The 23,833-nt window shown below is 47.8% G+C and overlaps 1 protein-coding gene across 2 annotated transcripts in view; it reads left to right on the top strand.

Moving 5' to 3' along the window:
- The window catches only part of ADAMTS17 (ADAM metallopeptidase with thrombospondin type 1 motif 17), a 154,312-nt gene extending 146,576 nt beyond the window's left edge, over nucleotides 1-7,736 (top strand). For both annotated transcript variants that reach the window (XM_030954969.1, XM_030954968.1), the window contains 2 exons: nucleotides 1,838-2,015; nucleotides 4,153-7,736. In XM_030954969.1, coding sequence (XP_030810829.1) covers nucleotides 1,838-2,015; nucleotides 4,153-4,304 — 330 coding nt within the window. In that variant the 3' untranslated portion in view covers nucleotides 4,305-7,736. The remainder of the gene's footprint in view (nucleotides 1-1,837; nucleotides 2,016-4,152) is intronic.
- Nucleotides 7,737-23,833: the final 16,097 nt, after the last annotated feature.

Here is a 23,833-nt window from a genome sequence, read left to right as displayed (position 1 = left end):
TTATTTAATGCCTGTGTGATAACAGCAATTCTGATGGCAAAATGGATGTACAATTCCCCTCCCAAAGCAAGGAGTTTGGGGAGGATTAAGATTAGTAAAGCACTGTGAAGACTAAAAGTGCCACTGAATCCTGAGGATTAAAGGTTCCATTTGACTGCTGAAGTGGAAGGGTCTAATAGTTGCATTTATCAGGATGAAAATAGTTCACTTTAAATCCAGTGGCTGTGCCTGACTGGCTTCCAGGCTGGTGGAAGTCACTGAGGGCACTCAGTGCTGGGAAAGAGCTGAGGCACACACAAAACTAATGTAATGCCCAGACCTCACTGCATAAATTCAGATTGTGAAGGGGATTTACATCAGGGACTTTAATTCCTGATTTTTGGAATAGCTCACTGTAGGGCAGGAGAAGGGTTCATTCATCATAATCCTAAATACTATAACCATTGCTGAGGTAGTATTTGATAGTGTAAAAATAGCTGTCAGAAACTGGTGCTGTGTTGAACCTAAATTGAAGTAAGAAGATTGTAAAGGAGAAAACCCAAACAACAAGGGTTTCTTGTGGTACTTCCAGACCAAAATGACCACAACTGTACTCACACCCCTTGGATGTAGAGGTGGAGCCCTGTGTGCTTCCACATGTTCTGCCCTTGGATCTGGGTCTCACAAGCATCCACACTGCATACCCAGGATTTATGCCTGAACTTCAGTCCAACCTCAGTGATGCCCAACTCCTGAACCTCTCCAGTGTTTGGCATCTCTCCTTTGAGAATTGCCTCTCTGAGGTGATGGTGGTTTTCAGGGAGAAAGCTCCAATGTCCTAACTTTGGTGAGAAACAGCAGAGGACAGAAAACATGTCCTTTTTTTAACATCATTCTGTTGGTACCTCCTGGGCTTTCCCTCACCTCCTCCTCTCCCCCATCGTTTGCTTGTGTGTGGCTTTAGCAGAAACAGGAATCTTACCCAAGTCTTGCAAGCCATTGTTCCTTTATGTTAAATACAAGGTTCTTTTATTGACTCCAGCTGCTGCACCTCCCTGTGCTCACTGTGTTTGCTTTATTAAAATTGAGCAGCGTGCAAGTAGGACATTGTAAATCACAAGTGACTGGGCCAGAGGAAGAGGGAGGGAGAGGGAGGGACTCTGACTGTATGACAACAAAGAGAGCACATGAACAGGCTGGGCCTCCTGGCTAATAGCAGCCAAAACTCATGAGTACAATTTGCAATTGCTCCCAGGAGGACAGGCAAGGGCCAGACAGTTAGCAGGGATAGATGGGAGTGGAACTGGAATACCTGATGTGTTCTCTCCAGAGCAGAGCTTCTCAGGGCTCTGGGCATGCAGGAGCTGCCAGCCTCTGCTGGAATCATGGTGTTTATCTGATCAGTGCCTGGCTGTGGTCATCCTGGCTGTGGAGGAAGCCTTGTTAGACCATCCAAGTCCTGGAGAGGGCTTTTAAACCAAGAACCACTGGCTCCCTCACAGAGAGGGAGGTGGAAGCTGCTGGTCCATAATTAAGCATTACACATTTTTCAGCTTTGCCTCTTCATGACTGGTGGGAGGAATTGCATTTTTGTCTGCTTGAACCCCATGGCTATCCACAGGGGGCAGTCAGAGTAGGTGGCCTCAGGGCAGAAAGACAACAGGTTCCTTCCCTGTGCCAGGAGAGCTCCTCTGCTCACAGCACTCCCTGAAGGTGCAGAACCATCACGGACAGCACAGAGCGTCCCTGGCTGCCACAGTGACCCAGCTGTGAGCCCTCAGCAGCACAGGGGCTGCACCCTGTGCCCTGGCAGTGACTTGTGCTGTGCCATGTGAGCTCAGTGTGCTCTCTCCTGCAGTGCTCCTCGACGTGCGGCAAGGGGCTGCAGTCGCGCGTGGTGCAGTGCATGCACAAAGTGACCGGGCGCCACGGCAGCGAGTGCCCCGCGCTGGCCAAGCCTGCAGCCTACAGGCAGTGCCACCAGGAGGTCTGCAACGACAGGATCAACGTCAACACCATCACCTCACCCAGGCTCGGTGAGTCAGGGGCCTGGGGGGAAGGTGCCAGCTGCCCAGGGGGCTGCAGTGATTGTCGGGGCCAGAAACTGGGAGAGGCTCAGCCAGACTCCAGCCTAAATGTGGGTAGGTCCTGTCTGAGCCCTGCCTCAGGCTGTGCCCCGGTGGAGTGCTTGGCATGGCAGAGGATGGAGCTGAGAGCAGCAGGAGCACAGAAATGGTAGGTGATTGATTGGGTTGATTGATTGATTGATCGATCACAGGTAAGGGAGCTGGCAGGTGCATTGTTCTCCATCACAAACCCTTCCACACACTGCCTGTGCTGCAGTGAGTGTGAAGTAGGATCATTTATTCATTTAATCCATGACCCTGACAGGTGGTTTGATGGATTCATTTGCCCAGGGGGGCAAGAGAACATCCAGCCTCTTCCTGACCCTGTGATTTTCTGTCTCTGTCCTCTTCCTCACCCTCCCTGCATTCCTTGTGTCCCTGACTGGGATGGGAATATGGTGATAACCATTGTCTCCTGAAACACCTAATACTGTACTTAAGACATGCCACTAGTTACGAATGCCTCTGTTAATACAAATTTGTGGGGATCTCATGATTTTCCACATTGGTTTGTTAGGGGACAAAAATATAAATATACTAAATATATATTTTTTCGAACTTCAGCCCTGTGTGTTCCATCACAGCTCCAAGAACCAAGTTGGTTTCTTTACATTTCACTCATCACCACCAGTAAGATGAAGCTAAATTGAGGCATCAGCTACACCAACCCAACTTCATGGGTGCCTCCTGTCCCCTTTTGGTAGAAGAGTTGTAGACAAGAAGAGGTTACCAGAAAGAGCAGCCTCCTCTGTCACATCTGAGCTGATCTTAAAGCTGATCTTATAGGCTAAGAAACCTCCAACACACATGAAAACACAGAGCTGCTAAATAATAAAGAACCATTTTCTAATAATGCTGTACAGTATTAAATAACACTTAAACTAGGGCTGGACTTGAAGCTTCTGAACTGAAATTTGTTCCCCAAAAGTTTACCAGATGTTTTAAGAGAAAATGGGGACTTTAATTCTTGCAAATGCACTCATGCTGAGGGGTTTCTATCCTCTTTTGGTATGAGACTACTTCCCAGATATTTTAGCACTAAGAGCATAGTGGAAGGAAAACATTTCATTTGAGAAGTAAGCCCTTGATACACTGATGAGACAAGAATTCCATCCTAATTCACGTTTTAGGACAAAGCAATAAAATGCTCATGTGTTTAGAAGACTGAGGAGGCTCAAGTCCCTGCTGAAAATAATCTGCAAGCAATTTGGGATGCTTTTGTTTCTAAACCAGGCTAGGAATCACCAGAGCCAGAAACAATGATATTTGATATTAGTGGAAAGACATATCATTGAGTGTTTTGCTCTTTTTGCTTATAAACAATTCTAATAGGATTATCTTTAAACAGAATTTTCTCTTTTCTGCAATGGAAGCAAACAAAAAAAAAAAGAGAAAAAAATCCCAGTAGTCTACAGACCCCATGCTGCCTTGCCCCTACTTCAGAATGGTTTTTTGTCTTGGATAACATTGGCAAAAATATCTTAGTGTGGAGTTCACCTCACCTGGCTTTTATGTCTGTGTCCACTGTCTCTCATTGATGACACATTCAGAGGGATTTATCCTGTCACTTCTTTCCTGTTTTCCTTCACAACCTATGAGGGACCTTGGACCTCTGAAACATTAGTCCTGGCCTTGTTTGTGGCTTAGTTTCTTTTGTGTGAACTCTCCCATCTCAGATTCATAAGCTCTGTCTCAGGTGTTCTTGCCAGGTGTGTGATTTATTCATCTGCATCCCATTGTCTGCCGTGTGGAGTTCATGGCCTTAAATCTGGGCTGAATCTTTGGGTGTTTTGTTCATCCAGGCCTGTTTGCCTCTGAGACAAAACAGGTGCAACAGGAGGAGGTTTGCACTCCCCATTCATGTCCAGGGAAGGAAGGAAGGAAGCACTTCCAGAGCCTGATATTTTGGCAGACAGAACCTCACCCGCTCTCCAGTGCCGGCAGCGAGCGTGGCCCTCCCTCCCCTCGGGTGCAGGGCTTTTGGTCACACCTGCCCTGCTGTTCCCTGGCTAACCTGGCAGTTTCTCCTTTCTTGTCTCCTCCCAAGCTGCCCTCACCTACAAGTGCACGGGGGACCAGTGGACAGTGTACTGCAGGGTGATCCGTGAGAAGAACCTGTGCCAGGACATGCGGTGGTACCAGCGCTGCTGCCAGACCTGCAGAGACTTTTATGCAAACAAGATGCAGCAGAAGAGTTAATGAAGCTGTGCCACTCCTTAGAGTCTTCCAGCTGTTTGTATGGAAATCACAGACTAGTAGGTCTGAGTACTGGAACTTCGTGAGTTGCTACAGCGTGGTGGATCCCAAAGCACACCTAATGAGACTTGAAACTAATCCTACAGACTGGATACCAAAGTCACCTGCTCATCCACCTTAAAAAAACACACAGAAAGGGTCATCTCAAGGAGCCAATCATTTCTGAATATTTTGTCATCTTCATATTTTTCCTTAATGCGTTTTTAATATATTAAATCACCAGCCACTGGATGGCTTGCTACCATTAAAGGACAAGAGTTGCAAAGTGATTACATTGGATAAGGTTATGGGTACCTCCATGGAGGGAGGCCTCTGGCAAAATAATTCAGCAAAGGTAGAGACATTACTTAATCTTTTAATCTTGGCTTTTATCTGTTGTTTTCAATTCCCAGCAGCTATCCCACTGCAGAGTGGGCTTGGAGGGACATGCATCAATGAAAGGCTTAGTTTAAAGAGAGGATTTTCTGTAAAAGCTTGTGAAAACTGATAGCAGAGGATGGACATCTCTGAATTTCCTACAGAAAACTCAGTATAATTATATCCAACATTCCAAGTCATATTTTTAGAGCCACTAATAGGGAGAGCTTTTCCTTCTAATTTTAAAAAACAATCCTCTCTACCTTTTCCCCAGAATAATAGAGTTTCTTTTATGAAACCTAATTTTTCTCTGAGCTTAATGAAATGGAAGCTTATTAACAACCATAGATAGTTACTTTTAAACAAGAACCATTTACATGAGATGGGAGAAGCCAGAAATCTTTTCATCCAGTAGAGCTCACTGAGGGATTGCTTGGCCTAAGCTCTCTCCAATTTTTAGAAGTCAATCAGATAATGAGACTGTTGGTTCTTATAAGAGGACTGTGAAACGGGATAGGGTTGGAACAGAAACTGAATTTGGAACAATCTTTATGAAAGGATATAGTGGGGAGCAGAACAGGTGTTTTCTATCTCTGGGCTCTTTTACACAGCTGAGGTTATGTAGCTTTTGGAGTAATCAGAAGTAGCCAGGGATGCAAGACATTCAAAGTGTAACCTGGAGCTTGTGGGAAGCCAAGGGTTCAACCTTCCACTGCTGTCTTGGAATGCTCCCTGTGTCTCTTCTGTGGTGCTGTCAGGTTTGGTGCTATAGGTTTGGTGCTGTCAGAGCACTTACAGGTGCTGCACACACAATACTCTCTGCCATGTCTCTGCACTTTACACCAGGCTCCTCTCTGTGATGTGAGACTTGAAACAGGAGCTCTGCCCAGGGCAGGGCTTGTACCCTCCCTTGTCACACACATCAGTGTCTCCCTATCACATCTTGCTCCAACAAGCATCATTCCCTTGCCAGGGCCCAAGGCCATGGTGGAGTTTCAGCCCCCTCCTGGTGACAGGAACAGCCCTTGGATAATTGCAGCTTTGTGAGTACAAAGCTCTGGAACTGTGTGGGACTGTTTGCCTCCTTGGAGCTGAGCACAGAACCAAGCCCAGCTGCTCCCCCAGCCCCTGGGCCAGGCTGCCTTGCAGCTCTCACCTGGCCCCAGGTTGTCTTTGTTGCTGTTGTCTCTTTTTGTCAATGCAAGGAAGGACAAAGACTCTGAGTACCTAACATGTCTTTAAAGCAATTTTTGCTTGGTACCGTTCTTTCCATATCCAGGATCTCACTGGAATAACCTATTAGCATTTTATTAAGGGCTAAATTTTTCAAGCACAGGGAGATAATGTTTATCAACAGACTAACCCTGTGTGGGCTTCACATTTACATCTGTGCTTGTGAGTGTGCAAATGAGTGTGTGTGCACCAGGGCTGGCCTGGTGCACAAGGGCACATTTGCACACCTTTTTTTCTTCAAGTGCCTGTCTCAAACAGATCTGCTTTCCAATGCCTCAGATGATTTTCTCTATCAGGGAAATGATTCCAGCTTGGTTTTTGTTATACTGGATTTTTTTTTTTTTTTTGCAATTTATAATCAGGATTAGACCTCCTTTTTCTGTTATTCCCACCCTGCTGCCCAGCCCAGAGGTTGTGTAATCAAGGGAAAATTGCTGGCGGGGGTGACAGGGAAGATTTAGACAATACCAGGTGATACTCAATTAGGCAAATTAACAGGTAGAAGAACTGCTAATGAGAAAGTTCCAAGAGATCAGACAGAGCCCAGAGGACCTGGTTTATGTTCTTAATCCACAGTGGTGTTTCCCCCTTAGCCTGAAGTGACACTGGGACTGTCCTTGGTGCCTCCCTGCCCCCACAGCCACCCCTGACACCCTTCACTCCGTTTGGAATTTGCTGGTTTTCTTCTCATGGGCAACGTTTTCTCTGTTACCTTGGCAGAACTGTGTGAATTATCATTGCTGGGAATCAAAGGTCCTTCTCCACAGCAGGAACATTTTCCTTCTGGTGCTGATCTGTGACCCTCTCTAGGCAAAAGGTAGGACACAGGAGAGGAAGGATTTTAGGTTTTGTGGTTTTCAGTAATAATTCACTACTGGCCACTGGCCAGGGCAGGGTGCTAAGCTGGTCAGACCTCTGGCCTGACCCAGCCTGCTGGGTTCTGGACCCAAAGGACACTTGGGTCCAAGTTCTGGGTCCTACCTAAGGAAACAGGAATTTACAAGGATTTTTTTTTCAACTGTATGAGCACTGAGAAAAAACCACCTCACTTGCTCTCACAGCTCACAGATTAGCATGCATCAACCTTTTACTTTTTATAATCAACCCCCCAACATTATTAAGAACTGATGGCACTACACAGCTCCATTTTATTCAATTCTTTTACTTCACATGGTGACAACTATCACATCACATAACAGCCAGAAAAATAATAACTAAAAAGATTTAATTCTGTTCAATATTCCCACACTTCTGGTTTTTATCACTATATAGGAGCTTCACAATGAAGTCACAGCTATGCTCTGCCCTCAGTTCCCACATTCTGGTGAAAAGAAAAGCTGTTTGTTTCAGTGTATCTACAACAATACTTTTCTTAGTTGTTCATAAGAGATTGATGCTCTTTTGATTACAGTGGTGGTATTTCCATATTGTAAACAATACTCTGTACTGTTACTAAAGTACTGTACATTTCTAGTTGCACAATTGTGTTATTGAGTGTAGATTCTCACTATCTCATGTATGGTGCTATTTTTTGTCGGTGGAAAAGAATCTTAGCAGTTGATTATTGCTTGATATTTTATTATAATACAGGGATATATTCTCCATGGCAATAATATCATTTAAGTTTTCTCATTACAGAGTGAAATGTATGTATTTTTCCATTAGCTAATTTGCATATGTACTGTATCCATGGTAATTTTCTTCTTGGTGCTGGTTATAAATAGAAAAAGATAAAAAAACGGTCAAATGAATGGAACCAGTTGTAAATGAAAGCAAAAAAAAAAAAGAAAAAGAAAAAAGGATCATTCCATTTTGAACAAATTGAATATGTTGAATAATAAATTTATTTTTTCCATAACAACTTTAATAAGGTTTCTGAACTTGAAGCAAAACTACAAAGCAAACCCAAAGCATGAAAATGAAGATAAAGGAGTGAAGCTGTAAGTGGTACATTATGCATCTATGTAATACTGGACTGAAACTGGGATTTGGATAAATCCAAGCCAACTGTTTAATTGCTGTGGTCGGTGTAAAAGCTCATTTGGCAGTAAAATTCTGGCACCTCAGAGTTCTCAGTGTGCTAAAAACCAAGAAATGATGGGTCTTGTCCTGGTCAGGTTGCAAAATAAAGCATGGGGATGTTAACACCTGAATGATGCCTTGCCAGGTCTGTGGTCAGTGACACAAGAGTAGAAAATTCCTGTGTGGGAAGAACATGCCAGGCTGTGTTTGGGATATCTGTGTGTGCCTGGGCAGGCTGTGGGGAGGGGGGAGCTTCTGCCTGGGGATAGGGATGTTCTGAGAGTGCTTTTGGGGAAGGTTGTTCTTGCTGTGCCTGTGCTGGGAGGGAGCAGCAGCTCCACAGGCACCCCCTGACAATGAACAGTGCTGAGCATGTGGAAATTTATACTGGAGCAAAACAATCCCATCCATTGGGAAGGTACTGCATAACCTAGCTGCACTCTCCTCTGGTGTGAAATAAACAGAATTACTTCAGTGCCACGTGTTTTGGATGTCTTTGTTGTAGGCACTGGCCAGAATCTTGGTACTGTTAGCTCTCCTCAGCAGGGTGAAGGTTGTTTTTGCAGTCAGATACACCTGTAGGATCCTCTCCCAGCCTGCCTTACAAAGATGCCATCATCTGTATCTCACTGCAGCTCAATTCTTGTTAAAAGGGCACTTGGAGGTGGGAGCAGCATCTTTCTAAAGCAGCCTTAATAACCCAGGAACATGGTGGAGTGATGGACTTGGCAGTGCTGGGTTGGACTTGATGATCTTAAAGGTCTTTTCCCACCCAAACAATTCTACGATTTTATAACCAACCAAAGCAGAGTTGGTGTGAGAGCCCTTCTCCCACAGTGATTTCCAGAAATGGAGTTTATACTTTAATAACAGAGCTCGTTTCCTGATCTCACACAGGATTCATGGCACAACACTGCTGGGCTTCTGAGGCAGCCTTGGGAGATCCAGCCCAGTGCCAGCCTGCACAGGACCATTCACAGCAGCAGCACTGCAGATCCTCCATCCGAGGGGTGCTGAACATTAACACATCATCCTGTTTGTGCCTTGCCTGCAGTCAGCATCTGGTTGCAATTGTTGACCTGTTTGAGCAATAAAACCTAGCTCTGAGCCTGGGGAAGCCAAAGGGCTTTGCATTAAGCTGGGCTATGGCAGTGGCTGGGAGGGGTGTAAGGAATGCTGTCATACATTTGGCTTGAAATGTTCCTGGTATGTGCCAATACCTCTGCTATAAATCCAGTAGGATTATATACTTACTTTGCCTATTTTGCATGTAGCCATTTGCTGTTTCTCTCATTCCTAATCCCCATTTCTACCCAAGCCATTGCCCTTCCCTGTGAGCTCAGTTGTTTTTTTTTATTTAAGACACCTCAGCCAAGGTTACTAAAGGCGATGGGGTCAGAGGGCTCTGGTGCTGTGGCACAGAAGGATCAGGAGGAAAGTGAAATCCCTGCTCCCCTCCTTGGAGGTCACTTCTGCCTCCAGCAGCTCCCCCTGCTCCCTTCACTCTCCTGGTGTCCATGGCAGCCTCAGCTGTCTCTTGCAGCAAGCTGGCAGCACCCTGCTTGCTCTGGAAGGAATTTGCCTTCCAAAATGTATGAACACTTTATCCCCACATCAGCTCACCAAGTACCACTGCTGAGGACTCTGCTTTCTGGTAGAGAGAAAACCAAATGTTCCTTTGTGCTTTCCCCAACACCACATGGAGCATTTCCATGGGGAAAGGGATGTTTTCTTCTAGCTGGAGAGTGTCAGTGCAAACACCAGGGTGCTGTGGAGTTCCAGGCAGAGAAGATCCGTGCCAGATGTGCTCCCATTCCCTGCACTCACACTTCTGATGGTGTCAGGAAGAATGGGATGGGATGCTGCTCTCCATGTGGCCTGGAAAGGAGGAAAACACTCATTTTTCACCAGGAGAGCACTGGCAGCTCACCAGTCTGCAGGGCTGCCTCCACCACCCCACAAACCACCCAAAGGATCTCTGACAGCTTTCTGGAAGGTCACTGCACACTACAGCATCACTGGAGCCTTTCTGGAGACAGGGAGTGAAAGTACCTGGACTGCTGAAGGACTGGTGGAAAAGGGGAATCCTCTAACAAGTCTTTCATGTTGCACCAAGATCAGTGCAGCCTGTCCAGCAAAACCAGACAAGCCATTCTTGGGTTGGATTTATTAATTTTTTTAGAAAAGACATTATTTGAATGTTTTTCAGCTTCCATTTCTTTCTCCAGCTCTGCACTTTTCCCCTTGATTTTGTCTCTGATGACAAAAGGACCCAACCAGACTGCAGCTTTGTTTGGCACCAGACTTCCCTCCTGAGACGATCGCACAAGAAGCCTTTTATCACTCTGGGGGCTCTGAGCCAGAGCTGCTCGTGGTGGAAGTGGCTGGGACTGTAACCCCAGGCTGTGATGGGATGAGAGTCAAGCTCAGGCTGTCAGCAAGGGGACCTGCAGCAATTCCCTGCCAGGACACATCTGAACTCCTGGGCTTGCTTCCTCCAGTGCTGCTCTCATTCAGGAAAAGGTATGAAATCCACATCTAGACTGAATTTAAAGATTAGGTGTTGTTTAAAATAGAAATCCTGTCCAGAATCATTATCTAATTTCTCAGAAAATAGCTATAAATTGAACGTCCCCTGCTCCCCACTGCTCAATAACAACATTTGGTTTTCTCACAGAGCTGGTGCCTCCTGTGCTGTGCTGGCTTCAGCACTGTCACTGTTCCCTGCCCAGGTTTGTGTTGAGGAAGAAGACCCCTGCTGGAATTCTGGAGTTCTGCTCTCCTCAGGCATCATCACCCTGGAGCTGTTCTTGCTCCTGGCTTCTTCCCCCCGTCACATCACTGGCCAGCAATGCCTTGAGGAGGGGACAGTGACACTGAGCCCAAGAAATGCTGTCAGCCACATTTCCCAGGGGGTAAGGAAGATTCCATCTCTTTCTTTCTTGTTTTATGATTTTTTTCCTAACCATGTTTTGCTAAAGAAACAATTTTAAAGGGGAAAAAGGAAAACCCACATTATTGTGTAAGCAAGGTGGCAAAGCGCTTTCTGTGGGTGTTCATGTGCCATTCTCCCTGCAACAACAACTCTCTGCCTGTGGTGTGGCTGCCTGAGTGTTCAGCAGGAGTGGTTTTGCAGCAGCTGTGTGCACAGTACCTTCCATCACAAGCCCTGTTCCCTGGCTGTCCCCATGGCTCAGTTTATTTGTGTGCAAGGCAGCTGAGAGGTTATCGAGCTTCCCATCAGCTGTACAAACTCAGAGCAGCACCAGCTCTGTGGGTGTCCCTTTCTGAGAGCTGCACTTGGGGGTAATCAGCTCTTGGGCAGCTCCTAGCAAAGATCTGCTCCTTCTGCAGAGGAGTTGCTGCCTGTGCTTATGCCCCAAGCTATGGGGGATCTGTAGCCATATGTGTAAGAAAGAAAAAGCTTATTTGTTTGTTTTCAGTCTCCCCATAGGATGGTTCTAAAGGCAGAAGTATCCTTCACTATGGGAAAAAAAAAAGATAAAATTGACAAAAATACCCTCATATTTGTCAAAATTTTTGTCGATGTTTTTCAGGGTATCACTAAATCCTGCCAGGCACCTCCCTTTCCTCCCCTGCCTTCCCCAAATGCTTCCATTTTTGGCTAAAAAATCCCAAGTTTGGGATTTTTGGACCAACAATGTCAGCCAAAACCCAAGCTCTCTTCTCTAATTTTTCCACTTAATTTTTCAACTATCTTCTGGCAAAGCAGAAGCACTGTTTTGATGGAAAGTTTTTCAACCCAGCTCTGCTCATTAATTTCTGCCAGCAGTCACAGAACAGTGCATCTTGCAGGAGAGGAGAGTGTCTGAAGGGCCCAGTGCGAGGCAGGAATGAGGAACACTCCTCTCCCAGCTCTGTGCCCCAGCCAGCCCCCTGCTCCTAATGAGAGACATCTTTCTAGAGAGGCTTCCAGCCTAAATCTCTCTTGGCAAGTCAGCTCAGTAACTCAGGTGCTTTGCCAGGTTAGAGGAAGATGTGGGTGGGCATAGAAGGATCTCCTCTGAGCAAAGGGACTCTGAGGAGCCACATTGTCCATCTCTTACCTGCTTGGACTCATTTTGGGCTCCTGCAGGCAAGCACCAGTTGGCAGGGAAGGGTGGGGAGGTGGGGCTGGTCCAGCTCCCTTTCAAGGCTGGTTTCAGTGTGCTGCAATGGTGATGTTCAGATACACCAGCAGCTGAGCCAGGCACAGCCATGAGCTGTCTCCATGGAACCCTGAAATCTGCAGGGACAAGATCCTGAAGTGGCTGAAATGACAGCTGTACATCCCTGCTGTGTCTGTTACCCATCTGTCCATGAGGAAGGGATTTTTTACACTGAGCTCAAGGGAAGCCCAGCTCCTCTCACTTTTGGGTTCCTGTGATGACAGGAACCTGGGAGGCAAAGAAGGAAGATGTTCTTACAGAGTAGCCAAATTTTTCAGTGTTTGGCCTCAGCAGCCAAAGGAGCATCTGCCCATTGGCTGCATGGACAATCTCCTCAGGGAAAAGCCATCCATCCACAGTCCCTGACAATTGCAAAGTGCTCTGAGATCTTTCAGTGAAAGACCTTTCAGATGTGCAAAAGTTTATAGCCTTTCTCTGACCATTGCTGATTTTAGAGGGTTAACTTAGGAACAGGAAATACAGTGACTAAAGGAAAGCCATTAATATTAAATTCTACCCCTTGCCAGATTGTCTTGTGTTATCTTTGCTCTTTCATGAAATATTTTCCAGTTTTCCTCACAGGGCATTCCTTACAGGGGCAGCAGCTAAGGAGCTGTAACTTGGCACATCTCCACCTGCTTTTCTGTAGCAGTGCACATTTGTGCTCTGGGATTTGAAGAATTTCCTTAGCCTCTAGAATTGATATGCAAACAGTCAGCTGTACAGACATCAATCTGTCCAGTAGACATGCCTTGTGACCTAAGGAATAATACAGGTGGTCAGCACCATGCTGCTGACTCCTGAATTTCTGGAGCAAGCAGAATCGTTTTCCTATGTCAAGAAGACGGGAGGTCCTGTGTACACCCTCGAGTCATCTGCTGTGCTTGACTGATCACAAAACACCCACCAAGATTACGCTAACAAAGTCCTTCATTTCTGCCAAGGAAAGCAAAGATTTTCAGGAAATGAGAGATGCGACCTTGCCACCTCCCAAACAGCTCGGGGGTCTCAAGATGCTCATCTCAGCAGAGGGATGCTCATGCCAGAGCAAACGTGGAGCCCTGTGTGGTCAGTGCACAGCTCTTCCAGCATCCCTTCCTCCATCAGCTCTGTTGTGCTAAAAACAGAAATGGCCACACTTAGTCTTCTCCTGCCTGTTTGCTGTGCTGCTGTAAGTCCCACTGTGTCCAGGTGCTGCTGTGTGAGCAGGTGTGGAATGAGGGATGTTAAGATTGGGAGAGATGAGTGTTGACAGTTGCATAACCCAGCTCAAGCCACTTCCCACACTCGTGATTTCGGCACAGCCAAAAGCTGTGCTTGAGCTGCTGGGCACCCTGTGGGCACCTAAAGCCTAAGGGGAATTTTTCAGAGAGAAAGAAATGATAACTCTAAGCAAGTTGTTCACTAGGACAGTCACCATTTCTGTTAAAAATAAGTCTTTCATTTCCCATTGATACTTTTCAGGCTGCAAGGAGAGCCATTCTCCGGCTGCTGGAGGCTCTAGCTGCAGACACAGCCTTGGAAGGGAAGCTGCTCTCATGGCTACAGCAGAGGAATGGGAAGCACGAGATCTGGCATGAAGTGCTGCTCCCATTGAAGCCAGTGGGATGTTTGCCATTGGCTTCAGGGGAAGCCAAGATTTCAGTCTGCAGCCAGATTTGCTGGTGTGCTGTTCTATCCTGAGAGCAGGAGCAGAGAGGGTTCTTGGTTTCCTGATAAAGCTCTTGCTGCTTCAGCTCCTCTGCTGCCTTCTCACCTCACATTGGCCCCTGCTTGCTTTCAAATCTTAGGCCTCTTTTAAATCATTGATGAAAAGACTGGTGCATAGTTTGTGCCTGTGGTTTGTCTCATGGTTGGAGCTCTTGGACATCCTCTCCGCTGGGAATTGTGGACAGTGCTGGAGAGGGACATAAGGCAATTAAAGCATCAGGACAGGCTGGGGTAAGAGACTTAGATGAAGTAATACTGATGGGATTTGCTGCAGGTAAATAACTGTGCCTTCTTCTCCAGACAGCAACTTGGATCAGCTTTAAAACTAACTCTGAGTGGTTCAAGAGAGCCTGGAGACATTGTCAAGGTGGTTCAAGGTGGGCTTCCCTACTTCACACCTTCACACCAACATGGACTGTTGGGAGCCTTGATAGTTTAATCAGCCTTTTTCCCCATCTCCCTCTTTCAGGGTTAGGTGGGAGCCAAATTATGTGAGTTACGAGCTGTGGTGCAGGTACTCATGAGCCTGTTAGTGAACCTTTCCCAAATTACACTGATCCCCCTGCCAGCCCAAAGGCTGCTGTGCTGCTGTAGTGACTCAGGTGTTAATCAGTGCATTATCCAGTGCTCCACAGTGTTTGCACACCCAGCACCCATGGGTTGGTGCCCTCCTCTCAAAAGCAGCTGAAGGAGGTGATCACAGAGTCAATCAAGTTTCTACCAAGCAGCCCCAGTTTGGCCTGTGGAGGTCAAGCTGTTTTTATTTGAGTGGACACATGGTGGAGCCTCTGCATGCCAAGGAGAAGAAACATTGCAAATAATTGTTGCTCTCCATTTTTATTTCTCCCCGTTTAGGACGGCTCTCTCTGTTCTTCATGTGGGACTGGTCTCTGCTGCCCCTTTCAGGGAACATCTGTAAGCACATCACATCTGTAAAAAAGGGCAGGAAGGTTTATCTGCTGGACCAAGAAGTTGTCCTGAATTTCCTCACCTTTCCAGATGCCTGGTGTTTGACAGCTTCTGCTCCTGGCCAGCCACAGCTTGTGTTCTCTGGCCACCTGGGACCTGATCTCCTTCCTCTGACACTTCCACAGGGGCAGCCCCTGGGAGAGACTTTCTGGTAAGTTGAAGCCATGGTGAAGTATTTTATCTGCACAAACAAGGAGTTGCAAATGTAGGTGCTTAAATCTGAGATAATGATCATATAGAGATCCATAGCTAAGAGTTTTACTGTGATTTTCTCCAGAAAGTTGAATCAAAGCCACCCAGAAGTTGAGCTCTGGTGCAGGAGCGCACCCCAGTGTTACCTCTTTAGGCTCAAAGATTTTTACAGGCAAAAATACTCTTTGTTCTGATAATAAATGGGGAAGACCAGGAAGGAAAGCAAAGAAAAACCCAAACAATGCCATATTCTCTGCTGACTGCTTGGCTTAGCTCTGCAGCACAATTTCCTATCTCTCTTCCACATCATTCTGAGATTCCTCCCCAAAAGGGTCTTATCAGTAGATAAGTGGCTGCCTATGAGCCAACTTTTTCTTCTGGTTCAGTGGCTAGCACGATGTTTGCATGAACTCTAAACCATCAACTTGTTGCTCTCTGATTTTCTTTGCTGATATGATCCCCAGCAGCTCTCACATTTCCTAGGGCAAGCACAATCAAGCACATTCAAACAAAACAAATCAGAATAAACAGAATTAGTCCTCATTCTTTCTTAACAACATGCCTGTAGGGGTTTTTGTCTCCCTTAGCAAATTCAATCCAGCTCCTTTCTCTCAAGTTAATTCACTGTAGCTGCTTCCACAGGCTCTTGGTTACAGGTAACAATGAGAGGGGAGGATTTGATTTGCTTTGAGCAAGAGCTCAGCATTTGTGTGTTTTGCATTTTAAGGAATGGGGTGAGGTGGGGGTTACTTGATGCACTTCCCACTGGTTCTCTGTGGTATTCCCTCTGCTGCTGTGATGTCCAACCTGGGAACACAAAAGATGACACTTTGCACCTTTCATCTGCTCATGTGTCCCTTTAATTCTGCTAATGGTTCCTCTTCTCCTTTTTTTTTTTGTCTCATATACAGGCTCTGATTGTAGCACTCCAAGCACAGGGGCCTGGGATGCTTTCCCAGGATCCTGGCAGATGTAAGGCCAGTATTGCTCCCATGCACCCACATCCCACATTGAAGGTGCCCTTGTGGGTGTGACCCTGGAGCAGCTTCTCATGCAGGACACCAGGGTGAAACTCCCTTCTGGCACCCAGGCCTTGGACCTACAAAGTCTTCCCTGTGTGGTTGGTGTCTTTGAACATTCCCTGGGACTGTCTCCTGAAGAGAGAGCAGCATTTGGCCCTTGGCTTTTAGGAGAGTTTCCCAACACCAACCTCAAATCAAATGGAAACACTTTCCTCCCCCTTCAGCCAGGACAAAGACTGAGGGTGAGGTTTTAAGGCTAATGAAGCTTTTGGTGTGTGGTTTTTTTTCCTCCTGTCAGCTGAGGAGGTCCCTGGCACTATGATAAAAGCCCCCACTGCCCACTGGGGCTCCTCTCCTTGTGGTGAACCTGCTCCTGAGAGACACAAAGGTTTCCCCAGAAGCACATTCCCATTCCACAGCTCCAATTAGAGAAGATTTTCTGTGTTTGTTGCTAACAATGTTCTTCCTTGCCTTTGGCTCAGCAGGAGCCTGATTAGTGACTTCCCAGGGTCCTTGAAACCCAAGGGAATTAATTTGCCTTTAATTTTGTCCAAGCTGATACTTAGGGGAACATCTGGGAACATTGTAAAGCAGCTTCTGACAGTGAAGAGTCCCAGCAAAGCATTTCCCAGAGCCCTGGTAGTGATGCTCAGGCTGCCCACCTGAAGCCAGCCCATGAAGGGAGCTGCAGCATTAGCCAGTGAAGGACATGGCCCTGCTCCTCTTCCTTTTCCTTACAACAGCTGGGTCTGGCCAGCTGTGCTTTGGTGGTACCTGGTGACCACACCGTGTTTGTGCCACTTTGCTGCTGTTCACAGTTTTTTTCAGTGTTTATTGACAGCCAGACACATCCTTCATTTTTTCATGGGTGCTCATCCCAGCTTCCCAGGGCCTGGGCTGTCCTGACATGCCAGCATGTTGTGCAGCCTTGGGTGAAGCAGTGCCTTGCCCTGGAACTCAGGGAACTACTGTGCCATAGGAACCACAATAGCACTGCTTGTCTGGGGACTTCCAAAGCACTCTGAGCTCCTTGGAAGGGCCAGGGTAGCTGCAAACCTGTTCTGTTACTCTGGTGTTAAAGGCCGTCTGAGATGATGGTGTGAAGTGAAAACAGCAGCCAACAGGGCAGCTCACACACCTCTAGAGATGGTCACTTCATGGTTTGGGGCATTTTCAGGGGCTGCTTCACTTCCCAGGTACTGGAAAGGCTGAGCCAGTTTGGGGCTGGCACCCCTCTGCAGGGCTGTGTGCAGGACACAGGGATTCCATCAGGGCCATGCTCAGCCTTAGCTTTTGCTGTAACAATTACAAGTGATAAAATATCAGTTTTCTCCATTTGCCTCCCCACAAGTTGGTTTAAAGGGAATGAAGGCAGATCCTGCTATAGCTTAGTGCATTGCAAGCCAACTCAAATGACTCCCCACTGTCTTTTCATCTCCATGAGACTTTTAATGCCCTAAGTCTTTGCATGTCCTGGCACACAGCCCAATTGAAGCATGAGCTCCAACAGAAGTTTTACATTTAAAGCTGTTCTTTTGGCTTCAGAAATTTGCAGATTGAGGCTGAGAGAAGCAATTCAGCTGTTTACTTGCAGATCTCCACCAGCCCTGCTGTGCTCTTGCCCTCGCCTCGGTCAGAGTTGTGTTAACAGCATTTTCCAATTAAAGTAGCAGCCTCAGTTACAGAAAATGCTTTTCCTATCTGGGAATGTATCTGATTTTACTCTTTTTAAATTACTCATGGAGCACAGGGGTGTTTTGTTTCCCACCCCTTATTATAATAAATCCATCATCATTTCTGGTGACAAGGTTGGCTTTTGTTGGATTTTTTATTTCTTGCCATTTCCATCAGCTTGTGCCAATACCACTCAGACTCCACATTACTGATTATGGGAGACTGATGTGAGCAATCAGGCAAATATCAAGTGGACGAGCAATTCCTGAATTTCTGCTCACTCAGAGCAGGAAAAATGACACCTATTCTGGAGACAGCCCTGCCAGAAAATCTTAGAGCCATTCTGTGTCAATTTTAGCCACTTCCCTGTCTGAAATAGTCCTTCCCTGAAAACCTGGCTTTCAAGACCTCCACAGCCAAGATCAAGGCTTCTTCCTGTTACCTGAAAATTCCAAGTTTCCAAGAGAATAAATGGTAGTAGCTGAAACCTTCATCTTTCTTCACAGGGATGAGGTAAGAGCTTCTTTTTTTTCACCTCACCTCACTGAAAGGGACGTGCTGGGCCCCATCCTGCCTGTGGTGCAACAAGCTCAGCAAGGCTTGTCCTGTGGGATGCAGTGGGATCTGACTCTGGGGTTTTCACTCCAGCCAGTTTTCCATAGTGGACAACCTTTTGTCTGTCTGGTGGCTGAACATGCTTTGAACATGAGCATGGCAGTTCTTGGGCTGGGCCTGCAGGACCTGGAGCAGGACCAGATGCAGTGACAAATCCCAGGATTCAGTGCTGACGTCCTGTCCCAGGAGGCCACAAAGCCCCTCTGTCCAACAGCATCCTTGTCCCAGAGTCTGAGCAGCTGCAGCTCGTGCCCAGCACAGTGACCCTCAAACCTGGGAGCACCTGGGCACTTCAGGAGCCTTGCAAGGATGCTCCAACCACAGACTCCCAGACAAGGAAGCAAAGCCTTCTGCTGCCCCCACGTGTTGCTTGCTCATTATTGTTGCCACACACCAGTAAAGACCTGGGAACACTGTTGGGAAGCATGAAGAGGAGCCAGCACAGCCAGGCAGCTCTGGAGGTCAAGGATCTTGCTTTGGAGGAATGTTCTGTTCCTTCTGTTCCTCCCTCAAGCTCAGGGTGTTCCTTATACTCAAAAACCTGCAGAATCAGATTGGGCCTGTTTGGAAGTGAGATGATCTGGAGGCAGCAAAGCACAGAGGTGTCCTGGTCCCAGGCAGGACGTGTGTGAGCCCTGGGAGCTGGCCAGCGATGCTGAGCGATATCAGATCCAGCACAGAGCATCCAGGAGCCTTGGCTCAGGCCACAAGGAGCACAGAGTGAGAGACAGCTCTTGGCAGGCTCAGCTCACATGATAAGGTCATTGGAAAGACAAGTGATGCTTTCATCAACCTGCCTCTCCCCAGAATCAGCACCAGCTCGAGCAAGGGCTCCCTCTGTGCTCCTGTAATACCCCATGCTCCATGTAGTGCCAAGGACAAAAGCTTCCTCACAAATAGGTTGAAGCTGCTTTTCCCAACCAGTGGCCCAGCCCCCAACTCCAATCTCTCCTGGCCCTGTCAGGTTCCAGTTTTGAATAGCACCCCTTGGAAAGGTAATTTTCTCTCTGGATCAGTGGCACCCCTCAAGCTGAAGGGAGAGCAGGCTGGAGTTGCTGACTCTGCTGCTTCCCAGCAGTTACTATTTGGGATCTTGTGGTTTTGTCCTTTGTTGGGGTAGCACATGCTGACTGTTCTGGAGAGCATCAATCCCAAAAGCTGCCTGAAGCCTGGGCTGACAGGTTGGTGGTAGCAGCCAAGCTCTCTCATGGAACCAGTCTGTGGCTGGGGGAGGTCCCAGAGCAGTGTTCCTGACCATGCCTAGCACAGCTCCTTGGGCTGGTAGGGCTGGCTCTTTGCCATCCTTTCACCGAGAACCTTTTTGGCATGGCACCATGAACAGATGGGCCATGGAGCAATTCCTCAGCTCAGATTGTCCACAGGCTGCCCTGGACACTGCCTGGAGCTCTCTGAGAACATCTGAAGGGAACAGCACTCGCTGGCAGGGCTTACGTGCTCCAGCAATTGGGGATTGCAAACACATGCTTCAGCTATGCAAGAAATCTTTGACTTGTTCTGAATGCAATTCTGCCTGGGTTTCTTCCCAGGAACATTCCTGTTCTTCACAATTTACCAGTTGCAGGAAGGGAGAAGGAGGAGGGGGGATTTTAGGAGTAAGGGAGAGGAAAGGGAACAAATCTCACGGTGCTTTCCCTTGCCAAATTTCTCCAGAAGGACAGGGTGTGGAGCGTGGACTCCAGAGTCTGGGACAATCCCAAGAATATATGAATTACAAACTTAAAACCACTTTTAATTAGTCATTTGTTTTTATAGAAAGAATAAGTCTGTTTTTCTGAAGTAATTCAGTGCCTGCTATCACACACATCAGGCAGCCCCTGCCAAATGGAACTGTGTGATAGAAGGCAAGCCCAGAACGAGGGCTCTGAGCAGAGACACCTTATCTCCTCCAGGAGACAGCAGTGCCATTCAGATCTGCATTCTGCTTCCCCAGATAAAAGTCCCACTCCTGAGTCACTGCATACGTGAGAGAGTTGCAAATGTAGTGCCTGTGGGTGGGAGTAATTTGATGTCTGAGATGAATGATGAAGCTGGGCCTTTATTGTCACACCTGCTCTGTTCCAGACAGAAGAGGAAGCGTGAGGGGGTGGAGGCAGGAGCTGTTTCTGCCCTGGGAGAAGCCAGAGGTGCAGGGTACCCAGCTCCTCACCTGCAGGTGACACAGCCCTCTGCTCATGGAGGGACACAGTGGCTGTCACCTGCCAGGTACCCAGCTCCTCACCCCCTGACTCCGGGTGACACAGCCCTCTGCTCATGGAGGGACACCATGAGTGGCTGTCACCTGCACCAGGGGCTGGGCTCACACTGCAGAGGGTGGGGGAGGGCTGCACCCAGGCTGGCCCTGAGCAGGGATGGCCCTGCAGGGAAGGGGCTCTGTGCTCCTTTCCTGATGTCACCACCTGAGCCATCAACTGCTTCCTGCAGCCCCAGACCTTTCCAGGGCAGACAGTTACAGGACTTGTTCTCCATGGCAGAGTCTGGGACCTGCTGAGCTGCACAAGCTCCAAGGGCCTTGAAAGAGACAAGGTGTAACCTGATGCTACCAAACATGCACCCTGAGTAACCTCCACAGCTCAATTAACTCTATCAAGTATTTACCTATAATTAATTTAATTTGGTTGAGGTTTTCCCCCCTGTGTTGGGTGCTTACTGTATGAACCTCTTGAAATTATGGCTGTGTGTATAATTCAATCAAAGGTACATGCAGTACCCACAGAAGCTGAGTCACTCCAGGTACCAGGGGAGAGGTTTATTTTGTTGTATTTGGCTTGTGCTTCTGACTTAACTTTAGTGGGGTAACTCCACTAAAATTGGTTGTGCTGCATTAGTCCAAAGCCAGAGCAGAGCCCAGCTCTTATTCATTATTTGCAGGAGAGACATCATAATTTCTATAATGCCATGTCCAGAGTATGGGTGGGGTTTGCTCCAGCTGCCTTCCCAGTCTTCCACTGGGAAACAATGAAATGAAGGTAAAAAGGAATATTGATCTTTTTCTCTTTTTGTGTGTTTAATTCAGAAATACCAGCAGATTGCTATTGCCTCACAGTGCTGTGTAGGAGCCTTTCCTATGTAAAGGCTAAACTAAACAGGAGTGATTGGTTGATACTAAGGAGATGCTCAAGAAGTTTTTCCTGAAGTTACTCTTCTCCCAAGGGTGGAGAGCAGCCTGTCACTGAGTGAGAGGTTTTATTGCACAGCTTAGAATTCAGCTGAGAGAGAAGCACAGAACTACACAGGGAATGTGTGTCTGACACTTCTCACACTTCTGAAATGAGCCTGAAGAAAGAGGGACAAATCCCAAGTGATGAGGAAAACTGCAGTTCTGGGTCTGAGCAAGACCTCCCAGGAGTGGCAGGGACACAGGAGAGGAGCCCTGTTCTAGATTATTTGGAGATTCCCAGCCAAGACCTTCATGAAGATTTTGATTCTTTATCACAGGGATTAACTCTGGGAAGCAGCTGGCGTGGATGTGAATTCCAGCTGGTGCCCAGCACCATGGACACACTGCTCTTTGCATTGAGTGCAAATGGGCAGACAGCTCTGTCACCCTGTGCACTGATCTCAGTCAGGGCAGGAGGATTCTTCCTGAAATTCAGGGCACCTTCAGAATGACCCTTGTGCTGGCTGAGTGCAGATAATGACTGAACCATTGAGCTCTCAGACAGACTCTGCTTGTTTGGGGCTGTGCAGCTCTCACAATCTGTCTGCTAACTACAAAAATATTCCAATTATTTGCAATGATGACATCACCCATGCAATTGACCCAGATCCAACATCAGCACTCCCACAAAACAGTTATTTCTTGTTAGACACCATCGAGGACAGTAATCTAGCCCAGACTGAGCCCTGTCAGCAAAGCCTGGTTGATTCCTCCACATTTCCAGCATTTCCTCAGCAGTTTATTTTCCGGGTTCAACAGGTTACCCTGCATAACCTGGATCTGTTTGACAAAATGTGATTATTGCTTGTAACTTTTGAACCTCAGTAGTCACAGAGAGGCTCCAAGTGGCTCAGGAAAGGCATTTTGGCACCTTTCATCTACTCCCTGTGCTTGTAAAGCCCTCACCAGCACACTAAATCCATCATCTGTCAGGCCAGAAAGCTGCCTGAGCCCAAAGTCATCTGCTCCTGGGATGATGAGGCCCAGGGATGGAGGGAAGGAGATGCTGCTGGGAGATGGGGAGCTGGCTCAGCCAGTCCTGCCTGGCCACTGTCCCAGCACCCTTCATCCCTGCCAAACCCCCTCAGCCCCACCAAGGTGGTGGGCAGGTAAGAGCTGTGAAGAACAGCAGTTGCTTAAAGAAATTCTTGATGCTCGAGGAGCTTTCTTTCCTCTCTGTGTGTCCCATTTACCAGCTGATGTTGTACCTAATCCAGGGGTAGCCAGAGCTGGAGAGGGAGTGCCCTCCCCTCTTGCCTGCAGCACTGGGGCTGCACAGGGGAAGGCAAAGGGATGGCAACGACTGCACTCAGCTGTCATTTCACTTAAAAGCAGGTTTAATTTTTTAATTTCATTTAAAAGCAGGTCTGTCCATCACCTGTAGAGCACAGAGCAGCCAGACCCCGGGCTGAGCCAAACCCCAGGCTGTCCCTGCAGGAGATCTTCACCCCGTGGGCACCTGGGGGACTGCCTGCTTAATTCTGACAGCTGGCAAGGGGGGCATCATTTCTGCTGTCCCTGCACCCCAGAAAAGCTTCCAATGTGGAGCTTGCTAGCAGCGTGGCTTGAGCTTGTTTTTTAAACATCAGCCATGAGTCAGGGTGGCCAAGGCAAACACAGAGCGTGGAGCACAGCTGGTCAGCTCTGCAGGCACCCACAGGGCAGAAATAGGGACACATTGTAAAATTGGCATATTGTAAAATTGGCAAATTGTAATATGGACACACTGTAATTTGTTATTACACATTAATAATGTGGTAACTGAGATGTTACTCAGTACAGGGCTCTGCAGGGGTGCGACATGACCCCTGTACCCATGTGTGATGTGTCGCGGGGCAGTGGCTCCTCACCCATGGCTGTACAGGTGTGTGACATGACCTGTTCAGGTGTGTGACGTGTCCCGGGGCAGTGGCACCTCACCCGGGGCTATGCAGGTGTGTGAGGTGTTCCTCTGTTCAGGTGTGTCCCTCTGTTCAGGTGTGTGATTTATCCCTCTGTTCAGGTGTGTCCCTCTGTTCAGGTGTGTGGTATATCCCTCTCTTCAGGTATCCCTCTGTTCAGGTGTCCCTCTGTTCAGGTGTCCCTCTGTTCAGGTGTGTGTCCCGGTCCCCCGGAGCGCTCCGGGCTCGGTCCCGGCCCGGCCGGAATGGGGTCGCGGGCCCTTTAAGGGAGGCCCCGCCCCCTGTCCTTCCCGGCTCCGCCCACTCATCCCCTCCCTCCTCACCGCCCTTCCCGGGCTCCTATTGGCCGGATGGCGCTGAGGTCCCGCCTCCCGGCGCCGCCAGCCAATGGGAGGAGCGCTGGGCGAGACCGTGGCCAGGTTGGTGCGGG

The sequence above is a fragment of the Camarhynchus parvulus genome, chromosome 10 (assembly GCF_901933205.1).
Source record: "Camarhynchus parvulus chromosome 10, STF_HiC, whole genome shotgun sequence".
In the NCBI taxonomy this organism is placed as follows: Eukaryota; Metazoa; Chordata; class Aves; order Passeriformes; family Thraupidae; genus Camarhynchus; species Camarhynchus parvulus.
Note: the sequence above shows the minus strand (reverse complement) of the source record. Positions and strands in the feature narration are given on the sequence as shown.